A 12,489-nucleotide genomic window follows, 5' to 3' on the forward strand; every position below is an offset into this window, starting at 1 on the left:
TTATGATCTCAGCGCGCGCTCATTTGCTGTACAGCTGTCAATCATCTTAACGTTACGTGGTTCAACGTGACCATTATCCTGCCTCCTCATTCTGACATCCGTGATAACAAAGCTAAAGTAACATCTCTTCACCTGAAACAAGAAGCTAATAAATGCACGATTTGAAGTATATGTGATTTGTGTGTGATTTTCCTGCGATTGGGGTATTCATATGAAAAAAGAATGTTTACAGTATGCATGCTAGGTAAGGATAGCCCATAGCTTCGTATACAATGCTAAATATAACATATTTAAACAAAATAGTTTGACTTGAAACCAATTTAAGCCGCGACCGGAATATGATACAAATACTCGATGGTGTTTTAAAGTGAGTTTTAAGTGAAAGTGTAATATTATTTCAAATTAAATTGTGTCATGTAGCTTTATGCTACCTGTTGTGCTAATGCACCTGCTGCAGGAGCTATTCTATTCCATACAATAATTAAGAAAAAAAGAAGTCAAATAATGTTTATTAGTCAAGAATAGTTATTTTGTTGTTTGTTTTCTAACAAGACTTAAGATAATAGGCTTGTCAGTACCATAGACAGTATTCGGTAGGTACTCAAGATGGCGGCAGCCAACTGGAAAAAGAGTGGTTGACGTAAGAGGTCACGTGACTGATATTCATTTCCGCTTGCATTTACAATAATTGGTAGATCATTCACACAAACTACACTGTAAAATAATATATGATCAGTAAGTTATGACAAAATATGTTTTTAAATTGCTTTAACTAATTTAATGTAATTTAAGTTGAAATGACTTAAACATCCAAGTTGATTGTACTTAAAAATTTAAGGCAGCAACCTTTTTTTTTTTTTTGCCATTTAAATATGCCATATTTTGTGGGATGGAACCAACAACCATGACGTTGATTGCTATGCTTTATTCTTTGAGATACAGAAAGAAAGATTTCTTGCTAGATGCTACTTCTAAAATACATTGCGCAAGTATGCACCTACCTCACAGATTTATATATTTGCGTGTTGTATTTAATTTAAACACACTCAGTTTAGCTGCTAGACCATAGTTAAATGTGTAGCAATGGGAGTAGCGCTTTGTAAATAACATTCTTAATCCTGTGATATTTATTAAGGAAAGAGATAATTACAAGAACCCTACCCTGCCCACTTCCACCAGGTTGGTTACCATGACGATACTGGCAGAATTCTCTTGCCAAATCATCCTCCAGAAATCCCTCACGGTCTCCTGCATGGGGCCTACAAGAGAGGAGGAGGGACAAATTTAGAAGCAAACCACCACTAAGATCACGCAACACTCACAAAACAACTAGAAATAAGATGCAATGTTTCTTTATGGATTCACAAACAGTCTCTGAGGGAAACAGTATGCTAGTATATCCTGGGTTGATCTTTCTGGTGACCAATACAGGGGAAGTTAATTAAGCAGCATGGTGGAATACAGCACACTAACAGTGAAAGCTACTTCAAAACTAATCTAGTTAGTAATTTGCATTTTTACAGTTGTACTATAAAATCGAATTAATTTGAATAACTAATTTTTAAAAAATCCTTTAGTTGCAGATGCACTAACTCCAGTAAAAATATACTTAAACTAGTAAGCTACACTGACAAAGACTACCAACTCTGTACTATTTAAGTGGGCAATATCTTTTTAAATATGAAATGTTAAAAAGAAAGATTACTTTCCAGTAATGCTTTGCTGATATTTAACAGTACGTACCTTGCATTTGGATACAAAAGGATCTCAATTAGGGTGACATTTTACTTAACTGGATAACTGGATAACACAGATGGATCCTTCGCGGCCTTGCCTACCCCAGAATTCATTGTGCGCCAGAGACGACAGTATTTTTATAAAAGAAATTGCCAAATTAGATTTTTAAACGCAAGAATTGGGTTTCAACTTACTCAAATAGCGACTCATATCTTTCTAAGATTAGATTATATATAGTTTGTACTCTTTATTATATAGAAATGGACCATAGTGAACATATTTTGACAGTTTGTGAACCCTGTTTTGTTTTCAGACAGTTTAATATAACTTTCAAAAAAGTCCAGTAAACGTTACTGCCACTCATCAACGACAGCTGTCACAGTTGCTAGGCGACAAGAACAATTCTCCATAGGCTAAACCGTCCCATTTAACAACGCTCAGTCTGACCTTCATGGCCCTCGAAGGACACAGCCTCTGTATTGGGACACAGCTATAGTCTTTTAAAAGGTGTCATGAGACATCAAATGTGCCTTGATCTTTTGACATATAAGATGTATTTGTACCAGTTTAAATATTCTGCAAGTTTCCTATATTAAAACATCCCCCTCATTATAAACAAAGCTTATTTAATCAAGCTCTGAAAACGGCTTGTTTTGATATTGAGGGATCTGTGACGTCACACGGGCAAATTCATTTGCATTTGACTGTCATCAGTGAAAGACATTGACAAATCCATTCATCAATTGCACCATAGGCCCCGCCCACTGTTATTCAGTCGCTTGATGGCTGACATTTGCCTCCACTGGATGTGAGCGTTGTGTCGCGTCACGTCAAAAGCAAATAGAAAACATTATAATCACTGACGCTGTCTACAGTGGATACAGTATACAGATGCGCGTTCAGTTTCTAAAATACTCCATGCACTTGAGTCTGTCGACAGCAGGACAAATGGAAGAGTGAAAGAACGTTCGCTTCGACGCGTCCCGTTTAAACAGCTCGTTCGCATTCTGTACAGACTGTTGGGAACAAATGAATGCTTTAATCTAGGATGTTCTAATTAATCATATTTTTATTTTGAATATATCAACATAGATGTGTAGATTGCGTCCATGTCAGAAGAGTTCTCTTGGTTTTGTTAATTACCTTGTGTGGCTATGTAGTGCCTTGGTCTGTGGTAGCCCTGGGAAACAGAATGAAAAAGGGAGATGAAAATTGTTCAAATGAAACTAATTTCTCTACCTGCTCAAAACACATGCAACAATGAACTTGCATAAAGACTTTGTTTGAATCCAATTCAGCACTCAATGAGACATTATAATTTCACCTTTCTGATGCATTGGGTTCATTAGCATTTTAACCACTGTGTAACAAACTGGCAACCAATGTAGCTTTGCTCCTGTCAAGCTTAAAAAGCACCGCTGCAGTTTACGACCGGGTCTGTGGTACGACGGAGAACATAATTGTTTTATTATCAGGAATAAGATTGGGTGGCCTGATTATAGCTGCTGCGGGCGAGAAGCCTCGCGCTGAAGCATATCTGCACATGTTTACTCTCCATTTTGTAATGATCACAATCATATCGACTGTGTCTTTATGGTGTTTAGATCAAGTTAGTGGATTTAGAGGAGCCAGGGAAGCACTTTCATTCGAGCTGTCGCTAGCTGTGGACATGGAGCGTAGAGTCATTTGCAGAAACCCAGAAGAGCGTTTAAGCGCAGAAATCCACTGTATCTTTTGTTCGTTGTATGTTAGGCTCTCGGAAGCGTAACACATAAATGATGCATTCATCTATTAAGCCCTTCTTTGACAGCAAAGACTGAAGTTGTTCTGGCATTTTAAGGTGATTACGCAAGACACATTTTAAAGGTCATCAATACTATATTCAAACTTGACGATCATTATTTCTTTATCAGCATGCTTGTTCAGCCCGTTCTCATCCTTTGGCGTCATACATGTGACGCTTTGTACATTTCGTTGAAATCTTACGCACATGGCATCCTTTAGCATCAATATGAGACGCAGAACCCAAGGCGTCATACAGGTGACGCTCGTCTAAATCCGACACACATGGCATCCTTTAGCATCAATATGAGACGCAGAACCCAAGGCGTCATACAGGTGACGCTCGTCTAAATCCGACACACATGGCATCCTTTAGCATCAATATGAGACGCAGATCCCAAGGCGTCATAACCGTACCCTACCCCAGGCCTAAACCTACCCATAACAATGCGTGTTATATTGACGCTAAAGGATGCCATGTGCGTAAGATTTCGACGAAATGTCATATGGCGTCACCTATATGACGCCAAAGGATGAGAATGCGTTGGCTTGTTTGATGTTTAAGTCAACTTATACATATACAAGAAACAAACATATACTGTACCAGAAATCTGGATATATGAATATACACCACCGTTCAAAAGTTTGGGGTTGGTAAGATTTTGTTATATTTTTGAAAGAAAGTCTCTTATGCTTGCATAGTAAAAAAACCCCACTAAAAGCACAGTAAATAACAGTAATATTGTGAAATATTTTTTACAATTTAAAACAACTTTTCTATTTGAATTTGAATTTTAAAATGTTATTTATTCATGTGATGCAAAGCTGAATTTTCAGCATCATTACTCCAGTCTTCAGTGTCACATGATCCTTCAGAAATCATTCTAATATGCTGATTTACTGCTCAAGAAACATTTCTGATTATTATCAATGTTGAAAACAGTTGTGCTGCTTAATATTTTTGTGGAATCCGTCATTATTTTTTTAAGGATTCTTTGATAAATAGAAAGGAACAGCATTTAAATTAAATTTTATCTTTTTTTTTTTAATCAAATAATTTGAAGCTCATAAAAGGAACAGTTATGTCTGGGTGAACACGATTTCACCAAGTACAACATGTTCCTTAATCAACATCTTTGTTAATCCTGGAACAACACTACAATCACTACAATGTCAGGTTTAGGCTTGCAAATATGGTTAGGTGCTCCTACATCACCTATCATTTCCCTCTGATTTTACTGTAGGTTTAGGGCTAAACAACAAAAATTGTTGATCCAGGAATATGTCTTGGCAAAATCATGGTGACCGTCATGTATGCTGAATGCAAATGTGTCATACTCACGTCTATATAGTTGGCGTTTATGTAGTCAGAGTGGGGGTCTCCCTCCAGCAGTTGCAGTCTGACACGAGTGTGATCGTCTGTGGGGTCAAATATTCACAGAAGAGCCGGTCTAAAGTTACACATACACTTTAAAGGGGAGCTACACATACATGAGCGGTCCAAGAACCACAACTCTAGTAATTACAATGTCCTTTACCAATGGCAGACGTTTTGTGTGGGGAAAATGACAAACTCCACAAACAAATTTGCAGATTTTTCTCCACGTTTTTGTTTTCCTCTAGGGTCAACAAGGATGTCAATTTGAGTATACCACTTTAATATAAGGCACAGTATGAGATCTATGCCAGCAATCCATCTCAACAAAAGACAACACATTAAGTGTGATTTACCAATGGGACCAATGAATTGTGTTTTTTGAAAAGACCTGCAAACCTCAGCATCTTCAATGATGAGGAACTTTTTTTTAAAGCACTAGTTTCTAAGCAACTCAAGTCTGGGTGCCCCAAGTTCAGCATTGCACTCTGAGTTGAAAATGAAGATCAGACAATTTTCCCCATCCAAAGAAGTGGATGTACTTTGTTACAAAAAAGTCAATGATGTAATTGATTTAATTACTCCAGCACCGCCAATCTTCATCTGGTCTTCGCTATAAACACTTGACCTGCTCATGTTTAGCACGGGTACCATGCCTTTCCACCCTTGAAAGGTGAAGCTGCATGTCTTGGCAATTACGACGACACTTCTGGAAAAGTGGAAGAGGGTGGAAACGGAAAGAGAGGAGGGGTAAAGGAGAGGTCTGACACTAGCTCCGCAAACCCGTGTGGCGTTCTCCTTTGATCACATGGAGAATGCAAATGCGCTGTTGAGGCATGTCGACTCCAAGCCAACGGATGTTCTCTGATGGCAGGCAGCTCCACTGAATCCCTCCAGATTTCTCTCCGTCTTTCAGTTTATTTCATTCCAAGTAAAAGTAGGCCCGTGTCTAGAGCTGTAAGCGGGTCGTGAAGGTTGTTTACTTTCAAACAGCCCCTCCTTCCTGTCCAAATCTGGTGCATTTCTAATTCTATCTGCTCAAAATTCACCAGCTTATATTTTTTAACTTCACACTTTTTTTATTTGCTCCTCCTCTCTCGCTCGCCTCACAAACATCTCAGCTGTCTCTCACCGGTGCTTTGGTCTGCCTGCTGACCTCTCTGCTCCCCGAAAGGGAACATGCGTGAAGGAAGCAGAAAAGAAGGAAATGGAGGGATGCGGAAAGAGAGCGAGATGGGGCTAATTAGACGCCACCGAGTCAGTTGTCATAACAGCGAGCGCTCGGCAGGGTTCTTCTCCGCAGTGAGGGGCCAGACACACAGCTCTAATTGGGAGAGAATGTCCAGACTACAGACGAGTGCTGTGATGCATGGGTACAGTAGCTCTGAGTCAGCCATGCAAAACTATCCAGATGTCTGGATGATCACCTAGACGTTACAGTGACGTATGATGACGAGTAGGGTTGTGTCAAAGTTTGAACTTTGTACTCTGTGATTTTTGTACGACCTGGTACTTTTGTTTGTTTCAAAGAACCGGCCCAAAAATGTCAGCAGTCTCTTAATCAGCGCGTCCTCTCTGCTGCTCTTATATATAACTTCAGTGTGTGAGTGCATTATACACCTAAACAGCCTATTAAATCCCTGCTTGGCAGAAAAGAGTGTCAAATGGGCCAAGTGCTGTCGCACACACCTCGTGGCGTGAGAGCTAGGCACTCTAATCCAGTTTAATCCATTTCCATCCCCTCTGGGATAAGACGCTCTGCTCATGAAGACTACCTGAGAGGGTTTAAGAAAGTAGCAGAAGTGTTTATGCGAACGCTTGAGCTTTGAGAGCTTGGTGTTAGGACAAGTGTCATCCTAATCTGAAAGAGATTCATTTCGGATGGTTAATTTGCACCACTGGCAACAAAGATGATATATTTCCCCACATACACAGGACTTATTATTAAAGAAATCAATTTCCATCTGTTATTCGGACCATTTTGAAACCTCATACTGTAATGAAGTGATCCTATTAGTTTATATAATAGCTAAAGGAAAGAAACATCACAAATGAGACCCGTTTAAAATCTCAATTTGTTTCTACTAGACAATGATGAGATTAAATGGAGCTCAAATAGAGAATCTTGCCGACCTTTTTCACTTTTGGAATGTTTTACTGAGAAAAAGACCCCATCTCACATGTCTCTTCTAGAGATCTCTTTAATATCTCAAATGCTTCTCAGGTTTTTCTCTTAAGGAAAAGGCAATTACAAGGCAGAGATTTGTTGATAGCTCAGAAAACTCTCTAATGCTTTATTCAAGTATCAACTTTTCTGCCTATGAAAGAGCAACCTCTAAATATTGATGATGCCTAAATCGACTACTCCTTTTAATGTAAATAAGGTATGAATCTTGGGGTTTATTCTTGGTTAAGAGCATTAATCGATGACGATAAACAAACAAACAAAACCAAGGGCATAATACACTACACTACACAGCTCATGTGAATGCTAATACTCTTGCTTTGGTCAATACATCAGAGGAGTTTTTTTTTTTTTTTTTTTTTTTTTTTTTCACCAGAAAGACTTCAAGGGAACATGATGATTCTGGCAGCATTACGTGAAGGGAATACATGTCAGAATTTTAGGGAGCTCAGAGAGAAGAAATGAGAAGGTGTCTTCATCCAGACACATGGATCCACACATGCAGAGCATTTAAAAGAGCAAGACACGCTCTCTTCTGTGTTTGGACTAATGAAGACGAACAACCTGGACATTTATTATTCAGATGGTGCCTTACCTTGCATATTTTAACCTCAGATCCACAAAGGGAATGATACTAACTGGTTAAAATGAGTGACAGTTTGGATAATGAGCCAATGTGTGCTGGTTATCCGTTGGGGTTTCATCCCTCTTCATGGGATGATTGTGTGATGTTAGTGTTAGCTACATGAATTGCATCATGTGAAAGTTTTATTCTGTAAAAGAACCGAATTTAGCTCATACTATGACATAAAGGACTATTTCCTCTGCACTACAAGTACAGCTAACAAATCAGGTAACAGCAAAATGATGCTGCCAAAAATAAAGATGATGTCATCATGTGCTCACCCCTCATGTTGTTCCAAACCAATATGACTTCTGCAGGACACAACAAAAAGATCTTTTGAAGAACGCTGTTCCAAACAACCCATTGACTTTCACTGTAATAGCACTGATACCTTTGTCAAAATATCCTTTTTTGAAGTTAGACAGGCTTTGAATGACATGAAGGTAAGTAAATGATGACAGAACATTCATTTTTGGGTGCACTATCCCTTTAACTATCCCCCCTCATTCTGGCAAATATCTAAGCCAGCATTGCATGTATGGTTTCGGTAACACTTTACTTGAAGGGGTGTACATAAGACTGTCATGAATATGAAGTAGGGTTTATGCATGTTTATGTGTTAAGCATTAAGTGTCTTTCGCTCAATAATGACATTTTGAATGCAAATATGACGTTGTTTATGATGTCTTTGTTATGACACCTTGACATAAACCATAACATCATAACCTGTCAGTGTCTTTGTCATGACAACTTGACATTAAATTAAGTTAAACTGTCATGTGGTTGGTTTTGACATTGGCTGTCATAAGGCCATTATAACTGTGTCATGAATATTTTTCGTGACCTCAACTACAGTGGTACACATTGAATTTGTCATTAAACAGTTATAATGGCTTCATGACAGCCAATGTCAAAACCAACCACATGACAGTTTAATGTAATGTTAACCAATAAAGCTAAGTGGTTTCTTAAGTTTGATAATTAATCTGCTATGTCATGTTTATGACAGGTTGTGTTGTCTTAGTAATGTCAAGTTGTCATGACAAAGACACTGACAGGTTATGATGTATTGGTTTATGTCAAGGTGACATAACAAAGACATCTCAAACAATGTCATATTTGCATTAAAAATGTCATAATTGAGCGAATGACACTTAATGACAGTTGTCATAAACATGCATTCAACTTCCTTCATATTCATAACATGTGTCATGTCATGATTATGAATGCACACCCCTTCAAGTAAAGTGTTACCGGTTTTTTGATAAGGCATTGTGACAAACCCTTTCAAAAAAGATGTTTATTTTTGTGTGTGCTATAGTATACTTTTTTAAAACTAAAAATAAGAAAGTACATTTTCAGTCTACTTTCTACTTCTCAGAAATATACTTAAAATTATACTTAAGTATACTTGAAATATACTGACAGAAAAGTCTAAGTATATTTGGCCAATACTGTACTGAATCTTTTGATTAAAAGTATAATTAAGTATACTTGGCTTGTAGTTGTGCTTACTCTATTGATTGAATAGCCTATATAATACTTTTTTCCACATATGAATGCAGTCTTATAAACAATCATACCAATACAATAGATTTTTTTAGAAATATACTAAAGAGTGGGCCAAATAGTAAACTTACAAGTATACTTCTAGTACATTGAGATTAGTATACTTACTCCATAAAGTATACTTAAATATACTTGAACTTGAAGTATACTTATTTTTTTTGTAAGGAAACTTGTCACAGCAGCAAATGTACCTATATTTCTACAGATAAAGTATTGATTAAAATCGCTCCATGTAATATTTGCATGTATTTCGCTCATGAGAATATTTAAGAAGTTAGCTTAGCAACAGGTTTAGGGCCAGGCTCTATTTGCTATTTGTGTTCCTTTTCAAAAAGAATGTTGTCTTGGCAACTAACTGAAATAACTACTAAAATTACTAGAACTGAAACAAACATCAAAGTAATATAGAAACATATTATTTTTAAAAAGCAAAAACTAATAAAAATGACAAAAGTACATAACAGAATTACTCAAACTTATGAAAACTTATAAAAAGTCTAAATATGAATACATTCTATAACACTTTAATACTCAATACTAAAATAACTCTTATTGGAGACTTTGCTTTGGGAACATTCCTGTGATGCCTATGCCTATTTTCTTCTGCTTTAAAGATCAGGTTTATCTCCCAGTAAATGTTTAGAACTTTTTGAAATTCGACATTAAATTCATGAAATTCCTGTATAATACTTCAATTTCAACTAAGTACAGAGCGGTTAGGTGCTGTTTTAACATTCCATTACCAAGCTCTCTCTGTTTCCCTTTCTGTCGTGCACCGTGATGTCATTGTCCTCAGCTTTGGGATCAGACCCTTGGCTATGCTGTGATTCATCCGTTCCTTTACAAACCTGCTGCCAAAGCATTTACTGCAATCTCAGTCCAAACAGAGCTTGCGAAGATGCTCAACAGCATGCATCTGTCAAATGCACTGTGCCAAATTATAGTATGCTCACTGTCTGTACATACCTCCCTCCCTCCCGACCATAATTGACGAAATATAATAATGAGGAATCATTTGGAAAAGATACAAAAATCTCAGTGTACACAGGGAAGGAGAAATTGGTTTTGGAGGTGAGCAGGAGTAAATACGAGCTGTCGTCCCAACACCCCCGCCCCCCCCTTCTGATTCTTTGATATGTAAATGTTTGCCAATAACAGTTTATTTTGGGTGTAGAGTCTCGTGAATTATAGATGACCATATGGGGTTGAATGGCTGACACTGCCTGCTGAAACACTGAAGGGATGAGCGAGACTGGACAGATGTCTCTTATTGAAACGGCTTTCCTCGTCTCCCATAAATTGTCAAAGTTAATCAAGCAATGCACGGCCAATTTTGTTTGTGGGTTAATTTTTTTCTTGGCTCAGTTTGTAAGACATCGCTCCAATTTGGGGTGGTTAAACATGAATTCACATAATGCAATGCTTCACAAAACATCTTCCTCCTTTGGCTGGTTGACTTAAGACTTTTCAGTTACTTAAAAACCCATTTTTTTGCAAGTCCACATGCAATAAAGTTTGATATTAAATGTAGTCACAAGTTAAAGCTATGAAGATATTATCATATAAAGTAGGACTGGAACAATCTGCTATCATAATTACTATATCATTTTCATATTTTGACTATTTTTTGTGCTACTCTTTAGTCAGTATGAGGCATACTTATTTAACTATTAATGGGATGTTTTGTTAAATGCAATATATTATTTCAGGCTAAAGTCACAGTTACAAGCAAACCAACGCCCTAGGCACCTGGTGTTAAATAAAGCCATCAACATTTTCACTATTTTTCCACAAAAATGATCCTTTGTACTGATGAACAGCCTGATGGACAGTTTTCATTAGCAACTCATATAATTAAGCGGGTTTAACTAATAGCAAATTCATCATAATACCCGCTGGCCATCAGCGACTGACAGGTTATTTCATTTAGCCCACTGTTTCATCTCATGTTAAGAGCGCCGTGGCAGTGACAACTAAATGATGTAGAAGAAATATATGTCAACACCTAGATATTACTGAATGCTGCAACATTAACAAATTAATTACCAAAGTGGCAAATACCATGTTTTGACATTCGAAGGAATTCTTTGAAATACCTTTTTGTAAGAAGTGGTACAATATTGTGCAATAATGTGTTTTTTGGACATGGTACTACGGTACCTTAAAGTGCTGTAAATGTTGTAAATGAATATGCTAATAATTCAGTATCACACTATTTATCAAAAGTGCCATGATATTACTTTCTGACATCCTCACTGTAGCAGTGTACTTTCATAGTAATTTTCTTATTGTAAATATGATATATTAAAAACAGGGCTTCCACAGAATATAGAAATAAATAGTCATTTGTGTGTTCGAGGTGATGAGGTGAAAGAACCCCAAAACCCTTGTTGTTTCAGTACTCACAAGCGATGATATTGCCGTAGCGATTCTTGTTGCGGTTCTCGTCCTTCTTGGCAGTTTCCCATGGGGCCGTTTGTCCCTCAGCCAGACCCTGGAAACAAATCAAAAATACTTTTTTAAAATCCAAATGTTCATCCATTACAGAGACTGCGTATACATATACAAATAAAGCTAAAAGACATATTAGAAGTTAATCTTTCCCCACTGTGAGATGCTTTTCTGAAATAGCAGGTCAGGTTAGGTGACTATTTTTCCTTGATATCACTGAAAGACTCTTGAGTGTGGAAGAGTCTGGTAATTGTAGACTCTGTAGACTCATTATTTAGCCTTGGGGCAAAGACAAGACTCTGAAATTTCAGACAAGAGTGCTGAATGGTGGCCACTTAAAGCTGTGGTCCAATCTTCATCCTGTCCACCACACACACAAGACAAGCCATTTACTGTGACAGATCAAGAGAAACAACAGGGGTCTGTGTCTGCATTAAAGAAAGACTTCATGGACAAAGTGATTCAAAACAAGCACATTTTAAAGATGAATTTGAGGGTTGATGCCGCAGTTAACTGAAGGCCTGTGAAATAACAGAAACAGAGATTCGGACGAAGATAAGAGTTCGTTCACAGAGCTCATGATGTGTCTCTTTTCTTTGCTTATGTTTTTCACATTTAATTCATGGCAAAACAATATAAAAATTATGAAAATTCACCGGAAGGTTTCCATAATTGATCAAGTTATTGACATGAGCTCACATACTGTCAGTCAAAGAACTCATTATAAATTCATTACCAGTTTGTATAATTAAGCGAGTTTAACTA

General features: G+C 37.3%; 1 protein-coding gene across 19 annotated transcripts in view; it reads right to left on the reverse strand.

Moving 5' to 3' along the window:
* The window catches only part of ptprt (protein tyrosine phosphatase receptor type T), a 274,244-nt gene that overhangs the window by 23,994 nt on the left and 237,761 nt on the right, over positions 1-12,489 (reverse strand). For 12 of the 19 annotated variants that reach the window (XM_056270640.1, XM_056270639.1, XM_056270636.1 and 9 more), the window contains 4 exons: positions 11,680-11,767; positions 4,862-4,947; positions 2,881-2,917; positions 1,162-1,259 (listed from right to left, as the gene is read on the reverse strand). In XM_056270640.1, coding sequence (XP_056126615.1) covers positions 1,162-1,259; positions 2,881-2,917; positions 4,862-4,947; positions 11,680-11,767 — 309 coding nt within the window. The remainder of the gene's footprint in view (positions 1-1,161; positions 1,260-2,880; positions 2,918-4,861; positions 4,948-11,679; positions 11,768-12,489) is intronic. The other 7 variants (XM_056270630.1, XM_056270627.1, XM_056270641.1 and 4 more) reach the window with 1 other exon arrangement.

Source organism: Rhinichthys klamathensis, unplaced genomic scaffold (assembly GCF_029890125.1).
Source record: "Rhinichthys klamathensis goyatoka isolate OS25496 unplaced genomic scaffold, OSU_Roscu_1.1 h1tg000303l_1, whole genome shotgun sequence".
Taxonomy (NCBI): Eukaryota; Metazoa; Chordata; class Actinopteri; order Cypriniformes; family Leuciscidae; genus Rhinichthys; species Rhinichthys klamathensis.